This window comes from Mustelus asterias, chromosome 10 (genome assembly GCF_964213995.1).
Source record: "Mustelus asterias chromosome 10, sMusAst1.hap1.1, whole genome shotgun sequence".
Lineage (NCBI taxonomy): Eukaryota > Metazoa > Chordata > Chondrichthyes > Carcharhiniformes > Triakidae > Mustelus > Mustelus asterias.
Genome location: NC_135810.1, coordinates 107,157,631 through 107,179,997, shown reverse-complemented (window position 1 = coordinate 107,179,997; position 22,367 = coordinate 107,157,631). Strand labels below are relative to the sequence as shown.

At 41.4% G+C, this 22,367-nt stretch overlaps 1 protein-coding gene across 8 annotated transcripts in view; it reads left to right on the top strand.

Annotated features, from left to right (window-relative positions):
* Window positions 1-1,319: 1,319 nt before the first annotated feature.
* The window catches only part of ube3a (ubiquitin protein ligase E3A), a 56,614-nt gene continuing 35,566 nt past the window's right edge, over window positions 1,320-22,367 (top strand). For 2 of the 8 annotated variants that reach the window (XM_078222404.1, XM_078222399.1), the window contains exons 1-3: window positions 1,334-1,756; window positions 4,287-4,398; window positions 17,057-17,101. Coding sequence is in view for 5 of the 8 variants with exons in the window: in XM_078222399.1 (XP_078078525.1) it covers window positions 17,100-17,101 (2 nt within the window). In the remaining 3 variants the exon portion in view is untranslated. Of the gene's footprint in view, window positions 1,757-4,286; window positions 4,399-8,938; window positions 9,053-11,534; window positions 11,592-17,056; window positions 17,102-22,367 lie in introns of those variants that run through there. The other 6 variants (XM_078222403.1, XM_078222398.1, XM_078222400.1 and 3 more) reach the window with 5 other exon arrangements.

Genomic DNA, 22,367 nt, shown 5'->3' with positions numbered 1-22,367 from the left:
CCCCCAACTCCTCATTCAATTTTCAAATGTATTTTTTTCTGAATGTTCATCTCTTCCAAGTGTTAAAACGTGAGACATTCAAAAGGGGGGAACTTGATAAAATGGAAAGGGAGGGACTTTCTGAAACAAAAACAGAAAATGCTGCAAAAACTCAGCAGGTCTGACAGCATCTGTGGAGAGAATAGAGCCAATGTGGACTTTCTGAATTCATCATAGAATCCCTACAGTACAGAATTTACGTATTCGTATCCCCCGACACTAAGGGGCAACTTACCACGGCCAATCAACCTCACCGACATATCTTTTGGACTGTGGGAGGAAACCGGAGCACTGAGGAAACCCATGCAGACATGGGGAAAATGTGCAAACTCCAAACAGGGTCAGAATTGAATCCGGGTTCTTGGCGCTGTGAGGCAGCAGTGCTAACCACCGTGCCGGTGCGCACACTTGCTGGAGCTGAAGGTTGTGCACACACTCCACAGTCTGAAAGACATGCTGGCTAGGTGCATTAGGCGTGCTAAATTCTCCCTGTGTACCCAAACAGGCGCTGGACTGTGGCGACTAGGGGATTTTTCACAGTAATTTCATTGCAGTGTTAATGTAAACTTTGTAAGTAAGTCTCACAACACCAGGTTAAAGTCCAACAGGTTTATTTGGTAGCACGAGCTTTCGGAGCATTGCCCCTTCATCAGGTGAGTTAATGTAAACTTGTGACACTAATAAATAAACTTTAAACACTCACAGACACACACAAACGCACAAGGACTTTGGCCTCTTTTAAGGTCAAAACCAAATAAACAAACTTAAGTTAAATCAGGACAAAGTACAAGGGGCAGCTCCCCAAAAGGAGGGGGAACAGCCCGAACAAAAATCAAAGTACAAAGGAAACATAAAAACATCAAATTATAATGTGATTATTAGGGTCAATAATGCACCCCAACCCCTGCGGTGCCCAACGGGTGCGGAAGGCGTCAACCGCGCCCGTGGACACCGCATGCTCCCTCTCCAGGGACACCTGGCCGCGAACGTAGCCATGGTAGAGGGGCAGACAGTCAGGATGGACAGCCCCCTCGATCGCCCGCTGCCTGGACCTGTAAATGGCGCGTTTCGCCAGGAGCAGGTTCGCGAGGAGGCCGCCATCCCGCCCCACTCCGCACCAGGGTGTCCGTAGATCAGGAGCGTGGGACTGAAGTGCAAACACAAGGACTTTGGGACAGTGGTTGAAGGCAGGCCTTTGGGAGCTGTGCTCAGGATGGTAGGCGCGGTCCCTTTAAGATTGTCTGGGTGGGCGGGAGGAGGAGCGGCGGCACTTGCCATGCGCGGCACGCGGCAGGCTGGGAAGCGGCAGCGGGATCGCTCGCCCTCACATCAAGATGGCGGCGCGGGGAGGCCGGGAGCAGCGGCGGCTGCAACAGCAGCGGCAGAGACAGCAGCCAGGCCCGGGGCAGCTGCACTGCTAGGGTGGGGGGAAGACCGAGAGAGAGAGTCATACACTCAGAGAACCCGACCGCCGCCTTCTCCAACTCCTCCGGAGCGACATTAAAATCTCCCCGTCAAGTGGGTGTGAGTGAGTGAAGCCGGACAGAGAGAGAGAGAGGCTGCTCGGTGCGGGGGGCGGGGGGGAGACACACACTCCCCATCCGGCCTGGACAGGAGGCAAACCCAGCCTGAGAGGCGACCTTCCCCACTCCCCACACTCTCGTATGAATTCCGCCGAGGCCAGCTCGGAGTGTGCGCCACCAAAGGCGAACGCAAGGTCGGTGCTACTTACAACCCAACTCCTCAGCTCGGCCCTGCTCCCCTCCCCCTTCCCCTGGTGACCAGGGCCTAGTCTAGCTCTGCTCCTCTCAAACCCCCCTCTTTACCTATTCATCTTATTCCCCAACCCTGCTGCTTATACACTTTTTAAATAGTGATCTCTGAATTAATTGATTTTTTTTAAAAAAATGAGTAATTTATTGTCTTCATAACTTTTTTATGATTGTGTGTTTTCTCTGCACTTTAACTTTTTTGGTGGGAAAAAAAAATGGGTGTTTAATGCTGTGCTGGATCTGAACTCAGGCAGCTGATGACTGGGTTTCTAGCTGAAAAGGACTTTTGGGGGATAAATGGTGTTGAATGCTGTGCCATCAAAACTCAGGCAGTTGAAGAGAACTTTTTTGGGGTGAAAAAAACAATTTGTGTTTAATACTGTGTTGGATGAGAACTGACGCTGCTGATGACAGTTCTTAACTGAAGAGATCTTTCGGGGAGAAAAAAGAATTAAACACTATTTATATGCTGAATCAAAACTGATGACTGAGTTCCTGGCTGAAGAGAACTTCTGGGAAGAATAAAACAATTTGGGTTTAATGCTGAACTGAATCAGAACTTGGGCTGCTGATGACCGGGTTCCTAGCTGAAGAGGCTCCCAGGAAGTTTGCTTTTTGGGGGGCTGGCAGAAAAGGTTATTTTTGCTCCGATTGAAAGGGGATTATTGGAAATGCTCAACACTCCAGGCTGCATTTTTGCAGAGAGAAGCAGAGGTTGGTGATCCTTCGTCAGAACTAATGCAGTTCATGGACCAGAAGTGTTAATGCCGTTTCGCTCTCCACAGATGCTGCCTGACCTGCAGAGTATTTCCATCAGTTTATATTTCAATATCTGCGGCACTTTACTCTCCCTGCTAGACATTTGTAAGTGTGCTTCGTTTCAATTTGAAATGAGGAAATATCACAATACAAAATGTAATGTTTGTTACCAATCTATTTTTTATGGATAGAAAAAGTACATTCTTGCAGCTGAATTGGTTGTTGCAATCTTACTGGATGGTTTTGCCATTTTTAAACTTAGAAGTCAAACGAGGAGGCATGCGCCAATATGATGTCACCAATAATTCAGGATATTCTCTATTTGTGCATAGAATTATTTGTGGTACATATGAGATTGATGTTGCTGTCTGGGTATTGCATAGGGCCAAGAAGTGGAGTTGGATGCATAATATGACTGAACAAGTTGTGTGTAATTGGCAAAGCTGTGAGTTATAAAGCACTTGGCTATCGATGAGCTTTGAGTGGAGGCAAAGAGTACAGAAGCTAAGAAATTTTGCTAAACCTATATTTTAAAAAGTTTGACCCTGTACTGTGACTACTGTTCCCAATCTAGGTACTATACTTTTAAGAAGGATGTGAAGGCTTTGTAGAGGGTACAGAAGAGATTTACTAGAATAGCTCCAGAGATGAAGAATTCCAGGGAAACTGGGATTATTCTCCAAGTACAAAACCCGAAAGGACTGAATGGTGGTTGAAATTTTGATGGATTTAGATAGAAACTCTTTCCGTTGTCTGAAGGATCAATCGGATAAGATTTACCTTGATTGGCTAAAGAGACAAATGATGAGAGGAAAAACTTTTCAATAGTTAGGATTTGGAATTCACTCCGATTGTGCTGCATCGATGCTCAAATTAGTGCTCAAGAGAATTGGATAAATACATGGAGAAAATAAATATAGAAGGAGCGCAGCCGAGGGTGTTAACTGGATCTTTCTTTGAAAGAACTGGCACAGACTCAATGGGCTGAATGGCCTCCCGTGCCGTACTATTCCGTGATCTCAGCTGAAAATGTTGCTGAAAGATTTCCCAGTTTTGAATATGTTGCATCGCACAGAATCACCACTTGTAATATGAATTGGGAGGCTTATATCACATAAATTAGTTTCCCTTTTTTAATTGATTTGATTAGACAGTGACTGCAGTAGTGTAAAATACAAATTATATATCCAGTTCCGCCTGTTTAAACCTGGCACTTTAGGCCCTGTACAATATCCCCTCTCCAGGAGTATCAGTTGTAGCTCTCAAACTTGTGAAGAAGTGCTTGTGTTCCTGTAAAGGCTGCAGATGTCTAAATGCCATTCTAAATATCGGATTGCCCCAGATAGCTACAGGATTTAGTAAATCAATAATTTTAATAAAAGTTGATTGAGAGCAGTGGTACGCTGGTTGGATTTTAATAATCAAATATGAGTATTGACCTGCATCACTGAAACTGCCGTCATGTGCTTGGTGGTGGAAATTGCTTCTGGAGTTTTGTCATTTCAAATTTGGACTTGGTGCACTTTGTAGAAAAATCTAATCATCATAGGGATCTCTCCCCTGCAATGGAGTAATTTCTTTATCTGGAAGCAGTAATGGATCAAGGGGTGTTATCAGCGTAATTTATTGCAAGCGAGTAAATCTATCTCAGAATTGGCCATAATAGTTATTCTGTTTGCTTCAAAAATAACTTGCTATGAATTATTCTATATTTAGGTCGTAAACGCGGTAGAGTTGACACATTTAGTTGGACTAGTGAGTTCTGATCTCACGTTTGCACAGACAAGACCAGAATACCTCAGATCGGATCTCCAGATGGTGAAGTTATGTAAGTTTCTATCCTCCTTGGCTTAGCACCCAGCAGACCAAGAATGTCCCATATTGTAAACTGGCCCTGCTGGATAGTGGTAGGGTCGTATGGGAAGGTTACAAAGTGTTACTGATTCCTATCCATTGACCCTCCAGAAAATGTACACATGGATACAAAATTGGATTTTAATAATGATCGGTGTACACTCAGTAACGTATGTGGCTTATACCTAGGATATATTTAAAGTACTGGGGAGATGCTGAAGAGAAGAAAAGGTTGGGGGGAAAAAACCTTGTGGGAATTGCATTGTCTTGTGAATTTTATTAAACATTTAAAGTAATATTGCAATAAGTATTCAGGTGATGTATGGGGCGTACACTAAAAACAACGTTCTGCTCATGGCTCTTGATTTTTTTTAACTGCTTTAGTACAATTCTTTTTCATTGATAAACATATTTATTACATTGTTCTCTAGTAAAGTTTCAAATGTACCCACAGATTTTAAAATTATTTATAGGTTAGCACACTGACAGTTTCTGCCACTTTGGGCGAAGAGTTTTGCTTCATTTTGTTAAATTTGAGTTAATTGTCAAGTATGGATGAATAACATCCTTGAAGAAGGCTGCATTGAAATAGATGTAACCACTTTTGATAAATAAAAGCTCGGAATTCAAGAACCTCAGTTGGAAGCAATTGAATATTCTTTCATTGTTAATGTAGAATGAACGCTAATTTGGAATGAACTCCAATATGCAGCTGACTTCAGTCTCACTAGAATAGCATTCTAGGAACACTATGCCAGCAGCATTAGGCCCGTTCTTAATCACGAATGCTGCTCATGGAACTGAAACAATCCACTTAACACCCTTAGTGTGAGAACATGCAGTTTCAAAGCCGGAGTACGATTCTCAAGGGTAGAAGGGGTGGCATAGTAGCACAGTGGTTAGCATTGCTGCCTCACAGCGCCAGGGACCCGGGTTCGATTCCTGGCTTGGGTCACTCTGTGTGGTGTTTGCACATTCTCCCTGCGTCTGCGTGAGTTTCCTCCAGGTGCTCCAGTTTCCTCCCACAGTCTTGAAAGATATGCTGGTTAGGTGCATTGACCCGAACAGGCACTAGGGGAATTTCACAGTAACTTCATTGCAGTGTTAATGTAAGCCTTACTTGTGACTAATAAATTAACTTATTTTTTAAAAAAGAATTTCTACTCGTTTGCCCAGGAATCTGGATGTAGAATTGGATGAACTGGCATAAAGGATTGTGAAATTTTAAACATATTCTGCATCCAAAAACCGTTGGTGCTCATGCTTTCGGCCACCTGTTTTGCTTGTGGAAGGTTCAGTATTCCTAAATCAGGAGCTATTGCTCTCTCTTCCCAAACTTGACCACCTCCCGAGGTCAAAATTGACCAATTCTGTGGAAGGCCCTTCAAATTGCCCTCGGTTTCTTGGGTACACAGGCACTAACAGACAGGAACTGGTTTGTAGGCACCAATCTTTCCATTAAATGATTTGTATAGCTGTAAGTCACTCTGTGATTTTTTTTTTTAGTTGGGTTACTCAAGTAGAAGTCTGAACTCTCTAAAATTGCTAGTTTTGGTGATAAATCCATTTTCAGTTAGATTACTAAAGCTGCATCAAGTTGGGATTTTTTAAAAAATCAGAGTATTTTTTAAAAGGACAAAAATTGGTTCTATTACGCTGCTCAATCATGTGTGTTTGGTAGATTTTGCGTTTGTAATGATTAGGATGCATTTTATTTTCTGAACTGTAAGCGTGACCTGTGCAATTTCAAGTGTACATTCTAGATTGCACCGAAACTATACCTGCTAGATTTTAAACTCTTTCTAGAGATCCAACTTAAAGGATTCTGCAATGATGTATCTGAAATTAATCAGTACAGATTAGCCTTTTTGAGTATTGACTGTCTTGACAGTTGCATGTTTGTTAGCTACTCAAACTGAATGTTCTTCAGATTTCTGGATTGGATGTTCCCTTGATGACTTTGAGTTTATCCCATGTGTAGCTGAGCTACGCACACCAAAAACGTTCTGTATCTGAGCCCTAGTCTGTGCTGAGTTTGGTCAATCTCTGTTGTTAGGGAAGTGGTTGGGATCCTTCAGTTCATTTCAGAATCAATGGGTTAGTAAAATAGAAATCAGCTCATTGGTAATTATCCAGTAAACACTACTAGACACAGTTGTCAAGATACGACGACATTAGGTTCAGTTTCGATGCTTGGCACCACTGACATTCACAGTTGAGGCATTAGCAATGTTTACAGACACTTGGCCGAGCTATTCAAAAGTGTCCGTAGAACTATGTAAAGAAGTTGATGCCTCCAGAATTGGAGGTGAGAAAACTGGCAAAGCGAAAAAGCAAGGTGGGAATTTACAGCCTGTGACCAGTCATTCCACATATAGAATCCCTACAGTACAGAAGGAGGCCAATCAGCACATTGACAGAGTATCTTATCCAGCCCCCCCCGCCCCCTGGCTCTATCCCCGTAACCGCCACACATCTTGGGACACTAAAGGGCAATTTAGCATGGCCAGTCCACCTAACTGGCACATCTTTGGACTGCTCAAGGAAACCGGAGCATCCAGAGGAAACCCACACAAACACTGGGAGAACATGCAATCTCCAAGACAGTTACCCAAGGCCTGAATTGAACCTGGGTCCTTGGCGCTGTGAGGTAGCAGTGATAACCACTGTGCTGTCCATATATACATAGGGGTAAATTTTCCAGTCCCACCCATTGGGAAATTTTTGCGGGCAAGACAGAAAATTTGACAGATCATTTAAAGGTCCATTGATCTCGGGTGGGAATTTCCAGTCTTGGGACGGGCATTACTGGAAAATCCTGTCTATCATCTGTTTTGTGATTTTATTTTCAATGATGATCTTGGTTTGGTAACTGGTATCCCCCATTTGCACTCTTCTTGGCAAATTGTTATCATGAGCTTCTAATGGGGGGGATGTGTGGTGACAAGACTTATGTTGTGTCTTTTTCACAGACCATGGCTACAGTATTGAAATGTCCCTAATGAGTCTTGCTTCTGAGCAGCATTTGATTTTAATCTGAGCAAACTATCAAAACATTGGTCTTGGTAGGAACGTGCAAATGTACGCTATCAGAAAATTCAAATTTAGTCCATCTGGTTGGTCCTATTGTCTAGGAAATACTTCCCACAATATTGCTTTTCTGCCTAGTATCAAATTTTTCTCCACGTACTACCAACACCTAGATTTGCTAGTACAATATTTGTCAAAGGAATTATTTCTATTGGACTACTCACATTGAACTAGTATAGCTCAATTTCACTTCCATTGATCAACTCTGAAACTATCATTATAACTTGATCTTGCGTCATCGTCTTTGTTTTAGATTTGAGATTTATGTTATCCAGCAAAACTAGCATTTGTTTCTAACCCTAATTCCTCTTGAGAAGGTGGTGATGAGCCGTTTCCATCAACTACTAAAGTTCTTGTGGTGTGAGTGCACCCACTCTGCTGTTAGGAAGGGAGTTGCAGTTTTTCTGACACTGCTACAGTGAAGTCAGAATGATTGTTTCCAAATCAGGGTGGGGAGTGACTTGGAGGTGAACTTGCAAATTGGAGTGGGGGGGGGGGGGGGGAGAGAGAGAGAGAGAGAGAGAGAGAGAATGAATTGATGGTGTGACACAGTTCCTCAAAATTGATACTTATAGTAGGGCAAAAAGGGGTTAAGGTGATAAATGGCTTGCATCTTCAGATGAAATGTCACTTTAATGCAATTCCCCAGTTTTTTGCAATTCTTTGTGCTTGTATGTGGTGGAGTTACTAGTGAATTTCTTATGCATTGATTCTGAAATTTATAGGCAGTTACAACTGCCTTCTGACATCATTGGGTTTCTGTTAATCCAAGTTATAGCAATGGTTTTGAACACACAGGCTGGGTTAGCAGCTTAAACATCAGTGTTCCATTCTGCATGGGAGCCTCTCCAGAGGAGATCTATTAGTAACTTTCATAATTGGCGTTCTGTTGGAATTCGTGGACCAGCTGAATTCTACTTGGGTTCTAAATCCAAGACTTTTGAATTGAACTGCAGCTTTCAATGCCTTGCTACCGAATAGAGAAAATGAGCCCTTCATCTGTTGCAACATAATTTGGTTCATCTTGATGAGGAGAGATGTTATGGGCAAGAGAAACATAATCGATGCAAAAGTGGGACATGCACAAATGGAATTGCCAAGCAAGTCACTACTAACCGAATAGTAGTGAACCATGGAGTTGCCCAGCCTAACTTCCAATTCCTTACTGGGGATATTGAGGCAATCTGAAGAGGGCAAAGGAAATTATTTTTAAACTAAAAGAAACAGCAGCGGTCCTCATGTCATGTCCTGAAACAGCATGCTTCTGTGTGTTGAATTTAAATGCTTTTGCTATTAAACAATCTTTCCCATTGCTAAATGTAAATAATATGGGTTTATAAAAGTTGCAGCATTAACTGGTGTGTTCTCTCCACAGATGCATGCCTGACCTGCTGAGTCTTCCAGCATTTTCACTTTTGTTTCAGTTTCAGTTGATACTTTTGGGCAGCTCCCGTATTGCTACTGGCACACTGATAGCTGATCCACAGTTATTAGACAGAGAACTTCAGTACAAGAAGCCCCAGCATATATTGCTTCAAGTAAGGGCAGTTCTACGATATGAAGTGGAGCACGCGTTAACATAAATAGCAAGTCATTAAACTTGGGCACTTTGTGCATCTTGCCTTAATTGTAAGCTTAGCTTCCTTAAACTTGTTTCCATATGTTTCCAAAATAGTTAAGTGTTCGTTAGCTAAAAGCCAATCAAGGTAGGGAAAATCAGAAGAAATTTAACCTGTATCTTTTTTATTGACATTTTTGATGATTTGAACATGGCTGGTAAGATCCCTCTTAAAGCTTGTATGTTTCTGCATTGTTACCCCCATCCCGAGTGTTATAAAATAAACTGGATTCCCTTGTATTTTGTGATGCTTCAAAATATAATTTCTGTGATGGACTGAAATCAAATTCTGCAGCTAACGAGTGTAGATTATGCCACACATTACAATGCAATCGCGTAAAATTCACATTAAAGTGAGCAGCATTTTTAGTTTTACCAAAAATTGTAAGTTTGCAGAATAGCGCCTAAGTTTGTTTATTTATTAGTGTCACAAGTAGGCTTACATTAACATGGCAATGAAGTTACTGAAAATTCCTTAGCCGCCACACTCCGCCGCCTGTTCGGGTACACTGAGGGAGAATTTAGCATTGCCAATGCACCTAACCAGCACATCTAAACTATAGAAAGAAGTCTCAACACCAGGTTAAAGTCCAACAGGTTTATTTGGTATCACGAGCTTTCGGAGTGCTGCACCTTCATCAGGTGACTGGCCACTCACCTGATGAAAGAGCAGTGCTCCAAAAGCTCGTGATACCAGATAAACCTGTTGGACTTTAACCTGGTGTTGAGACTTCTTTCTGTGCCCACCCCAGTCCAACGCCGGCATCTCCACATCACATCTAAACTATAAATTGTACCCGATGAGGAAGAGCAGAAAGTGAAGTAAAGGCTGTAGCAACCAGAAGCAAATCAGGAAACTTCATGCTGGCAACCAAGATGCAGTTAGCCACCAGTACCAGTTACCTCCATTAGAAACAGGAGAAAGATCTTGGGTTCCTCAATTTATAGGAGCAAGAGCAGTTTGACCTGTAGAGAGCAACAGCGGATCAGGAAAGTTGGCAATTTTGGGAATGACAGTGACTGAACTGAAACTTACAGAAGAGACTTGAGAATCAGGAATAGAAATGCCATTTCCAATCAGCTTTCATAATATACTTTTTTAATCGAGCTTGACCTACTGGTAGCATACTCTTCTGAGTAAGTTGTGATTTTAAGCCCGATTCCCAGACATAGACTATGCTGACACTTACTGGAAGATGATTTTGAAATGAGATATCAAATCAAGGTTTTGCCTCAAGTGGCTGAGAACAATCCTTTGGTAATAATTTCAAAGAAAAGCAAGAACTTTCTCCCAGCCAACATTTATGCTTTAACCTACAAGAGAAACCAATTCATTGGTCATTTATTTCAATGCTGTTTGTGAGACAGCTTTGCACCAATTGCTTGTTGAATTTTGTTGGTCGTAAGCTTTTAGTTTCATAGAGCTTTCAAATCTTCAGGGTGATCCAATTGTTGTTTTCCTTTCTAAGTGCAAGAATCCGAGTCAAAGACTTTTCTAGTAATTTAAGATTTACTGCAAAAGCCACCTGTATTTGTCCTGATTTTTCCACAATTCTTCTGCTCCTTGTGCTGCAGGGGACAGATTTTGTGACGGAACCATAATTTATGTCCCAGCTCCGAGGGCAAAAGTTTGCAGATACTAAGGGTTGACTGACTGCTGTTGGGGCTACCATTTAGTTCTGGCCGCGAGAGACCCAAGCTTGGTTACTACCTGCAATTTTGACTTTTGTTAGTCTGTATGAACATTCCCTAATGTTGGGAGGAAAAAACTGTCCATTGTCTAAACAACAACACTGTAATGTGTAGGAACTGCAGCTGCAAGTTGCCAAATCCACCTTTTTTATTTAGATGGGAGACTTTGATATGTCAATTGAACTGGTTCAAGAAGTAATACATCCAAACCATAAATTCCAATTCTTAACTCATTTTGCAATGGTTTGAGAGTTGTTGTAGCTTTGGAAATTGGTAAATGGTTAATATTAAATGGGATTCTGTGGCTGGAACCACAGCACAACTGTCAATGTTCATAATTGCAACTGGAACCGACATGGCATCTACAAGGGCATGTAAATATGATGCAGAAATTGCTATTGGTAATTCTCTGCTCCTCGGTGTGCAGTTACGTGACAAATCTTTAGAAATCACTGAATTGGCAAGAACTTTCCCTTTTTGCAGTGTAATATCTCTGTTAACAGAACCATGAAGCAGTTTATGCCATCTTAGTGAGACATAACTGGGTTTTTTAATTGTCTTAAGTCATAATTACTGTGCCTATAAGACTAACTTTATTTTTTTATGTAACAATTCTTTTCTGTTATGATTCTATAGTTTAATATAAAAACTATTTTAAAGTGTAAACTGTATGTTGCAATCTTTATCTCTGTTTGTAAAATTCATAAAAGGTAAAGGGTGATCAGTGCGTTTGACCTCTGGTTTGCTGTCTGAGAGAATACTTCAGTGTGAGTTTTGCTTGCCCTACTTGATGACATCAGTGCTGCATGCCTGGAGATTTCCTTCAATCAACGTGAAATCCATGCCACACATATTGCTAAATCTTTGTGAGCAGTTTTATTCACCACTGACTGCAGGATCCAAGCTTGTGTTTCAAGCTTATCACTGGGAAGTATTGGTATGCAATCTAATCCTGTTAATTGATTCAACTTGGAATTCTGGAATCGTCAGTTCACTGAGATATGCTGGATGTATTCATTAAACACAAGTCTTGCACCTCTTGGGGACTGGGTTCAGATATAACCAAGAAGGAATGAAAGCCTTCTCATGCTTATGAAGGTCCTGTAAGGGCAGTCTCAATTCAGTTGTAAGCAGGCATGGAACAAAATGAAAATGGGTGCCTAAAATCCCCACTGCTACAACTGAGAGCACTAGTAGACTTGGGGCAGAAGCATATTTGCTGCAGGGTACGCTACCTCCTGAGAGAGCGCCCAAATTTCTTTAAGCTTGTAAATCTGTCCATTATAATGAGTAGTAGCTTGCATTTTGCATCTTTCATTTGATTGTCATATTTTGTATATAAATTGTACACAGTGTACCGTACGTCACAAGTTATGTCATCCTGGCATCTAAAGTGACCCAATATTTTCAGCGGCAAAAATCACACCCACACAAAGTAGACTGCGCACGGCACGGGGGTAATGAATAGAAATGGGTTCTCCAGCAAAACAAATGAAATACAAAGTGGCTTTCAAGCTAAATGTCATAACATTTGTTAACTCGTCAAATAACTGCTGCAGCAAGGGAATTCCGTGTTTGTGCAAAATTGATGCTAGATTGGAAGGAGGAGGAATTCGCTCTGTAGAAGATTGCCAGCTAAGTGCACCATCAGAACGGGGACCTGTTCTGGCCTTTTCAGGAAAAACATGTATCGGAATTGGGCCCTCATATAATTGTCAGAATGGTTACATCGTTACCAGGAATGCAACGTGTATATACGCAATTAAAGTGGCACAAATCAGATCAAGTCCAGCAGAAGTTTCAGATCAGTAGCAAGTTGGCGCAGCCACTTTATGGACCGAAAGAGCCCAGTATTGCAGCAGAAGATTAAGCTTGCTCGGATTGCCAAAATTACTAACTTCCAGCAATTCATTATTAGACCACCAAAACGCATACCAATTAAACACAGTGACATGACTGACGCACCCTTGAGTTTCAATATGCCCAGCAGCAAACTCTAGTGAAAAGGTTCAAAAGCAGTTCTAGTGGAAACAGTAGTACATGGGAAGACCAGATTCACAGTGATATTCGCCTCCATAGCTGACAAAAAATTAAAACCTGTGGTCATTTTCAAACAAGTGTGCTGACCATCAAATTCCCTACAGAAGTTTTTGTGCATAGCCATGACAAACGTTGGATGGATGAGGGTGGAGTGGTATTAAATTCTCTACCTCTGGGGCAATGGCAACTCAATCATTGAACATGTTCAAGACAGAGATTGGTAGATTGCTGGATACCAATGGGATCGAGTGGGAAAGTAGCGTTCAGGTAGATCAGCCCTGATCTAATTGAATAGCGGACTGGACTCGATGAACCAAATGGCCCACTCGCCTTGTACTGTGCATCGGTAATGCATGGAAAAGCTGTCCTGGTGGCCTCCATTAGTGATGCAACAACTGGACATGTTCAGATGTCATATAACTGAAATTAAGAATTGCCTGCAAAGAAATAATACCCACATTGTAATTAAAAAGGGAGATCTAACATCCATAGTCCAAGCTTTGGATGAATGCCTGAGCAAGCCACTTTAAGGATTATGTTCACGTTGAATGGAGAGAAAAACCCTCGAGTGAAAATATGCATGTTGCCCTGTGAGATGTTTTGTGTCTATTATCAAATCCTGGGGTGCTGTTCGTGTTCCCAAAGTGTCGTCAGATCTGTGAAAAAATTCAAAATATCCAAGTCAGTGAATGGAGAGGAACATGTTTTGTTGCGGGATAATCCTGAAAATGAAAGGGCCACACCTGGTCTACAGTGAGATTGTTGATGACACTATAACCAAAGCGACTCAACGAATTTACGTTGGATGCCAAAGGCAATGAATTTGGTTTTAAAATGCTTTGATTGTGATTTATACAATTCAGTGAACAGTGCCACAGTATTGATTACCTGGGGGGGGGGGGGATTGTTTCAAAATGGCAATCACCCACACTGGTGTTCAGGAAGCTGTGCATTAATCAGTTTTTAGAAGGATTCAAGGAGGCTTCAATGGTTAACTTGTGTACCCCAATCTACGGTAAATAGAAATTCAAAGAATTTCTGTGGATCAAAGCTGTGTGGAATTCATTTATTTAAATAGACCTTAATACTGAAGATAGATGACGGAACCAAACAAATCCTCTGCCTATAGTCATTGAACCCGATGCAGGAATTGCAGGCGGCTGAGTAGAATGATTTGTTTGATGTCAATCTTTTCCTACAGGCGCTCTGAACAAGTTTCTGCTGAACTTTTTATATTTAAGTGGCATTAAGAAATTGCAATTGTACAGATATTTAGTTGGAATATTACAAAATAGTAATGCAGCTCAGGCATGCTCTGGACAAGAGTTTTTCTGTGGCAGAATATCAATAATCAATTTCTGTTTAGGTGTGTACTTTGGCTCCGTGGTTAGTATTTACATCTGAGTCTAAATGTTATGCAGTCTAGCTCCATTCCAGAAACTTGAGCATGCAATCATGGCTGACATGCTTTTAATCACTGATCTATTTTTCTAATGCTTAGGAAGTACCCTAGGACATTTTTTTACATTAAAGGCACTGTAGAAATGCTGTTCCTATTGTGCACTACAGATGAACTATTGTCGTATTTTTTCCTACTTTAGTTTCATCTCTTTTAACAATTAGAAATATCCATCAATAGCTCTGCAATTTTTGCGTCTTGTATTTCTGTTTCTTATTATCTAAGTAAACCTGTTGCACTACCACGACGTGCACTCCCAGTCAGCAGTCGATGCCCTTTTGCTGTTACCATTGATTGAAGGGAGAAGGGGATCAGAGGCTGTGGTAACACTTGGCAAAGGCAAAGACCTAGGACAACATGATATATAGTCGATCTGGGATAACATGATACACAGTTGTGACACTACGTAGTTAGGACAGGACAGCTGGGCCTGGGACCAGTTGGAGAGCTAGGATAGAGTGAAATATAGCAAGGTCAGACAGGGTGGAGGAGTCAAATATGTATTTGTTTTGTAAAAGATCTATAAATAGCTCTGTTAATACCCATTTCATTTAATATGCTGCAATATACCACGTTACCTTTGTTAAAGCCATGTAAAGTTACAAACTTCTAAATGAAAATAATTGGTAATTTCATTCATTCAGTGCAAGAATGTGCTGTGTGACACTGGACGTCACATTTTAACATTGTGTTACGCTACAAGATGCTCTAGGATTTAACCTAATTGCCATTTTGATGACAGCTCTTGTGCTACCAGGACCATTAATGAGACACCTGTGTAGTGTGCATGTTCAGAAGTTGCCTTATGGTTGTCTTCTGGGGAAAACTTTATACTGGAGGATTAATTGTTTGGCTTGCCAGCTGCGGAAAGTTTGGGTGGATTAAATATAGCGATTAAATTGTACAGATAGAGGCAATTAATTGGATTTTTTTGACCCCTTTCCATTCGATGAAGACAGCACAGAAGAAATATTTGCAAAGTGAAGCAAAAATGACTTCAAAAGAAGCGAAGGAATTTGTGCCAATATCATAAGCATAAGTCAAGTCACCTCATCTACTTGGGTAGACGGAGCTCAGCCTGCACTCATTACTTTGAGCTACATAAAAGTCCTGATTTTTGTAGGTCTTTTATGATTGTAAAAACGCTTTGCACAAGTTCTGTCTTCCGATAACCTGATCAAGAATTTGTGGAATGACAGGAATTGGAGCACAGCACACCTTGGTTTTAGCACGTTGGCATGTCGTTGCTCCAGAAAAATCCTTCGATAATGGTTTGGAGTCTGAACGCATTTTTCTTAAATGGTATAAAATATGCTGCATGATGAGTGCAAATTGTGATCTACATTTGTGCCTCAAGTTTGACCAGTTTGCTTTTCGGTAAATTGCCTCTTCCAAACCCTCCTTGTATTCATGCTGCACATCTTCAGATTAAATAGATGGAAGTAACAATCACCATTTTTTTCATCTATCACAAGTTCACTCACATTTTTGAATAGTCTGATAGTCTAATAAGTGATTGCCATAGAATTTGGAGTCTCTTACCAACCCCAAGGTCTGAACTTTCCACTGAAAACAAAATCATCATGTTGTGGCAAGGATAAAACTGTCATTCCTGGTTTTATCTCCACTAGTGTTTAGTTAAAAATTCTTGGTACAGTTGCCAGTAGAACCATTCTTAGTATCTTACAGAATAAAATATAGTTCCGTCACCTTTTTATAGGAGGGGACAGGTGCTATTCGGCTTCTGATAAACCATATACAAATACCTTGGCAAAGAGATCCACTTTTCCAGTCATCAATTCAAAATCTTTCCAGTTGACCAATTAAATTGATGTGATTTAGATTTTTCAGATTATACTTCCGTGATGTTTAGGATGGATCATTCCGTACCTGGAACAGTGCAGTTCTGTAGTTGGATGTTCCAATGGTAGTGCAGTGCATTCACTAGAATTTAGAATGATCTGGGTTTCACTTCCCATTGCAATCCAATTGTATAGTTATACAAAAATAATTGTAGCATTAAGCAGGTCCCAGTCACTGGGTTTATATTTGAAACGGTATGAATTTGCAGCTGAGTTCATCTTCCCACGAGAGTCTACTTCCTTGTGAATTTGTGACCAGGGAATAAAATATGATTTTGAATTTTCAACTTGTCTATTGCATTTATTCATTTTCAAGTACTTTTTTTTGTTCTATTTAACTGTAATACTAAATTCCTGATACGTGAACAATATCAAATGTAGTTCTGCACTTAATCAGACTGAACTATTGCCCCTGACACCAGCCTGCCTTTGGCTCCAGTGCAGTAACACAAGTGGAACAGCGTTGCTAAATGTTGGAGGAGCCAACGACCACTTTCGTTATTATTTTTTTCTTCACTATTCAGCTGAATTTATCAACTTATTGCTTCACAAACGCGTAGGAAAGGTGATGATGAGTAATGGGTTATATTTTCTAGCTGGTGCTCGCTTTAAATTATGTAGACAACATGAATCCATTTTGAACCTGAGATATTTGTTTTTAGCAGTGTATTTGGGTGTCTACATTTTAATCTGTTTCCAGTGATTATAGATATTAAGTATTCTGAACTCTGACCATTGATTTTAAATTGACATAACTGTCATGTATTATTCTCGAAACTGATCTATTCTTTGACAAAGCAACTTGCCTGTGGATGACGGTCGTTCTCAGCATGTGCTCGTCCAGCAGTGACATTGTTTCTTTTAATTGCAGTGAACAGGGAGAACCTTTAGCAAAAAACCACACAGCAAGCCGAATGTGAGTAATCTTCATTTTTATTAATTATATTGTAAGCTAAATCCATCATCCGGTTTAGAAGAGATTTTCATACTTATAATTAGGAACATAATGACAAACGGTCACTTGCCAGTCGAGAACTTGAAAATTGCTGAAAAGGGAGACATGCTGCCAAAGTTTTTCATCTTGCACTTATCAGGACAAATGCAAGAATGCCAAATTTCAAGCACTCAGCAATTTATGCTACATTATAAAGGGCGCTGATTGGTTGGCAAGTCAATTCTGGCCAAGGCTTTGCCATGATGAAATAACAGCAATCTAGGTTCCCAGGCAATTCCAAAAGGGTGTATGGCTTGATTCCTTTTGCAGAAAACAGGTCCCTGTGTATGAATGTGTTGCTTCTAGCAAGTATAAATATGGCATGCTATGAACTTGACTAATTATTTTAAAATGCTGCTCAGTGTAGCTGTTGGGTTTATTAGTGCTGCCCAATTGTGGAATCGCATTGAATGGTAAATGTTCTGTTTTGGGTTTTGCAAGCACAGGCTGGTTGAGCATGATCTGTACTTTACCTGTTGCAAACGATCAAAGGAACATGGTGTTTGATTAGCCAAAAGCTAGAGCACACAACCTAGGTGGAATCTCAGCAAGTTGGTTTGTTCCTTCCAATGCTGCCCTGAGATTAGTCAACCCCCCCCCCCAGGATTTGTGATTAAATTATTTGCATGTTACCTAATTGGTGCAATTTTAAAATTCCTTTTATTGCTTATGGGGGTAGCTGGCTAGGCCAGCATATATTGCTATCCCCAAGTGCCCTTGAGAAGATGATGGTGAGCTGCCTACTTGAACCCCTGCACTCCATGTTGTGTAGGTACACCCACAATGCTGTTAGGGAGAGAGTTCCAGGATCTTGACCCAGTGACAGTAAAAGAACCGCAACATGTTTCCAAGTAAGAATGGTGTGTGGCTTGAGAGGGAACTTTCGGGTAATGGTGATCCCATGCATCTGCTGCCCTTGTCATTCTACGTGTTAGCGGTCACAGATTTCAAAGGTGCTTTCAGAAAAGCCTTGGTAAATTTTTGCATTGTATCTTGTGGATGACGCACACCACTGCCACTCTGTATCGGTAGAGGAAGGAATGGATGTTGAAGGTGTTGGACGGGGTGACGGTCAAACAGCCTGGTTTGTCCTGGATGGTGTCGAGCTTCTTGAGTGTTGTTGGAGCTGCACTCATTCATGTGAGTGGATTGTATTTCATCACACTCCTGGCTTGTACCATGTAGATTGTGGACAGTCTTTGCGGAGTCAGGAGGTGAGTTACTCTGTGCAGAATTCCCAGCCCCTTTTCCCGTTCAGATTCTCCCAATGATAGTAATGTCATTAAATGTTATGGGGAGATGGTTAGATTCTTGTTGAAGATGGTCATTGCCTGACGAATTGCTCCTTCTCAACCCAAGCCTAAATCTTGTGCAGGCCTTGCTGTACATGAACCTGGACTGCTTCAGTATTTGAGGAGTCACAAATGGTGCTGAACATTGTGCAATCGTCAGTGAATAGCCCCACGTGATGCAAGGAAGGTCATAATGTAGCAGCTGAAGGTGGTTGGGGCTAGGACTCCACACCGAGGAACCCCTGCCGTGATCTCTGGGCACTGAGATGATTGACCTCCAACCAACTTCCTTCGTGCTAAATATGACTCCAATCGGTGGAGAGTCTCTCTCTCTCTCTCTCTCTCTCTCCCCCCCCACATACAATGCAAGAGTAAGCCACTCAGCTCTTCGAGCCTGCACTGCCATTCAATTAGATCATGACTGATCTCAGTGTAACCTCAACCCTACAGTCCTGCCTTTCCCAATAACCTTCCATTCCCTTTGAAATCAAAAATCTCGCTCTTGTCTTTGAATATTTGTAAAACTTTGCTTCCATCACTTTTTGAGGAAGAGTTCCAAAGACTTCTGACCCTATGAGGAAAAAAATTCTCCATCTCTTAAATGAGTGACCCTTCATTTTAAAAAGGTAATCTCTGCTTCTAGATTCTCACACAAGAGGAAATATCCTCTCCACATCTACCCTGTTAAGAACCTTCAGGATCTTAAAGGTTTCAATCGAATAATTCTTACTCTTCTGAACTCCTGAAGGTACGGGCATAACCTGTCCAACCTTGCCTCAAAAGACAACCCGCCTGTTCCAGGTATTGGTCCAGTAGACCTATTCTGAGCTGTTTCTAACACATTGCATCCTTCCTTAAAACAGCTACAAATACTGTACACAGTACTCCAGATGCGGTATATCAATTCCTTGTTAAAACTGAAGCACAACCTCTACTTTGTATTCTATTCCCCTCACAATAAACCGTACCATTCTATTAACATTCCTAATTGTTGTACCTGCATACAAGCCTTTTGATTGATGCACGAGGTCACTCAGATCCATCTGAATCTGAGCTCTGCAGTCTCTCACCATTTGGATAATATGCTTAATTTTTATTCTTCCTGCCAAAATGGACCATTTCACATGTCCCTTTGTAGCCTCCTTATGTCCTCTATGCAATTTATTCTTCTACATATTTTGCAACTGTTGGTCCATTCATTCGAGTTATTTATCTAATTGTAAAAAGTTAAAGCCCCAGTACTGATCCCTGTGGTGCGCCCCATGTTGCATCCTGCCATCAGAAAAAGGATGTGGAGATGCCGGTGTTGGACTGGGGTAAAAATCAGAAAAGGGCCCATTTATTCCAACATGTGTGATTGTTGGGGACCTCGGAGGTCGAAATGGATCATCTTCTCACCACTTCTGGCTGAGGATTGTGCAGATGCTTCATGTCAACAAAACGAAGGAGATTGTCATCTACTTCAGGAAGCACATGGTGGAGAACATGCCCCTGCCTACATCAACGGGGACGAAGTAGAAATGGTCGAGAGCTCCAAGTTTTTAGGTATCCAGATCAACAACCTGTCCTGGTCCCCCCATGCCAATGCTATAGTTAAGAAAGCCCACCAACGCCTCTAATTATAGTTGGGTACAATTTTGTAGGATGGGAATAGAGGGATATGGTCCCCGGAAGGGTAGGGGTTTTGGTTCAGTCGGGCAACATGGTCGGTGCAGGCTTGGAGGCTGAAGGGCCTGTTCCTGTGCTGTAATTTTCTTTGTTCTTTGTACTTACTCAGAAGATTAAGGAAATTCGGCATGTCAGCTACAGCTCTCTCCACCATAGATAGATGCACCATAGAAAGCATTCTTTCTGGTTGTATCACAGCTTGGTACGGACTCCTGCTCTGCCTAAGACCGCAAGAAACTACAAAAGTTGTGGGATCGCTTTTTTTATTTCAATCTGAAAAACATTACAGAAACAGTTCTGATCATTACAAAAGTAGAATGCAATGATATTTACATTTTCCCTCCGATCAAAATTTATGCTGTGTTCAGTCGAAGCAAGTTACATATATTTCAATACAAGTCCTAAGTTCTTATGAAGCTATGTGTATTGGTCAAATTGCACTTTGTGGTACTTTAATAGAGTTACACACAGTTAGAAATTATAAAAAGTCCGTGAGCTTTTTCTGGTTAATAGCCCTTCGGTCTACATTGGCCTTTCCCTATTGTGCCTTGGCGGTAGCTGCCCCAAGATTGAGTACATCCCTCAGCATGTAGTCCTGGACCTTGGACTGTGCCAGTCTGCAACACTCAGTGGAGGACAAGTCTTTGCACAGGAAGATTAACAGGTTTCGGGCAGACCAAAGAGCATTTTCCACTGATTTGATAACCCTCCAGCAGCAGTTGATGTTTGCCTCAGTGTGCATCCCTGCCCATAGAGCACAGAGAATCCATCTGACAGGATCCACCATCTCTTTTTCCCTCAGGGCTTTGGACATTACGCACAGACCACTGCTTCATCGCCTGTGGTCAAAAATGTTTTTTGAATGAATTTCTGCATGATGGACAGGTGATACGGTACAGTCCAACTACTTGAAATGTTCTGTGACAATGTGGCCAGACCCATCCTTCGCAACACCAGGGACAGAGAGAACCTCAGTAAGGAGTGGCATTGGTGTTTGCATGCAGAGAAGCCAAGCATAGCTTGATGTAGCCGCACACAAAGGTGGCCATCAGGATGAGGGCAGCGTTGGGTACATTTTTTTCCCCTCCCTTCTCCAGAGATTTGTGCATTGTGTCCCTCAGGATCCATCTTGAATCTCCAGATGTGAATTTGAATATGGCCTGTGCTGTAACTTCATCAGGTTGGCACCTCATTTTTAGATAAGCCTGGTGCTGCTCATGACACGTCCTCCTGCACTCTTTATTGAGCTAGGGTTGATCCTTAGCTTTATGGTAATAGTAGAGTGGGGGATATATTGGACCATGAGGTTGCAGATTGTGGTTGAACTCAATGTTGCTGCTGAAGCTAATTTGCATGGGTGATTTAACATTCGCAGCATGGATAGGGGCAAAAACAGCATACATTATCAAATATTTGAAATGGTAGGGTATTTTTTTGCAAATAAAACAAATCTTATTTAACAGTCTAACGAATTGACTTAACCTTTAACAATTGAACAATATTTAAGCATGGCAAGATACAAGTCTGAACAGCTAACCTATCGCTGAGTTCCAATTCAAGCAATATTCCTCTTACAGACTTAAACCCCCTCTTTAAAATTAGTTAACAAAACACAGGCATATTTGCTGTGACTTATGTTACCAACCTTGGAGCTCTTGACGTTTTTTCGGAGAGAGACAGACTCTGCTTTCCCCAGGCAGTCGCTCTTTTGTTTTAAAAAATGAAACTGAAACAGTATTCATTGCAAGCTGAGCTCCTGCCATTAACCATATGAGTCTGTATACCTAGTTTGAAATCCCAGGAGAACCTAAATAAATAAAAGGTTCATTAACTCTGCAAGGAAACACATCCCTAACTAAAATAGATTATTAGCCTGCACTCTTAGCATCTGCTGCATGTTTACCAGACAAATTGGACTCTTGTAACAAAACAATCTACTAAAGCAAACACACATTGCACAAAATATATCAAAATAGCACGGTATCATCACACTAATTAAAAGTTTTAAGTCGCTGAAATTAATGAATGGGAAGCATAAAGGATGAATGTGTGATTTTTTGGGGGGGGGGGGGAATTTGAAATTGCTTTTTGTGTCACTTGACCAGTTTAATTTTTGTTCTGAAGAAAGCACATTGTCATGAAAAAATTGTGCCTGTTAAAAGCTCTCTGGCCAATTTAAAAGAAAGAGGAAACAGAGAATAGCCAAACTATCCAAAATGCCTGGGAAT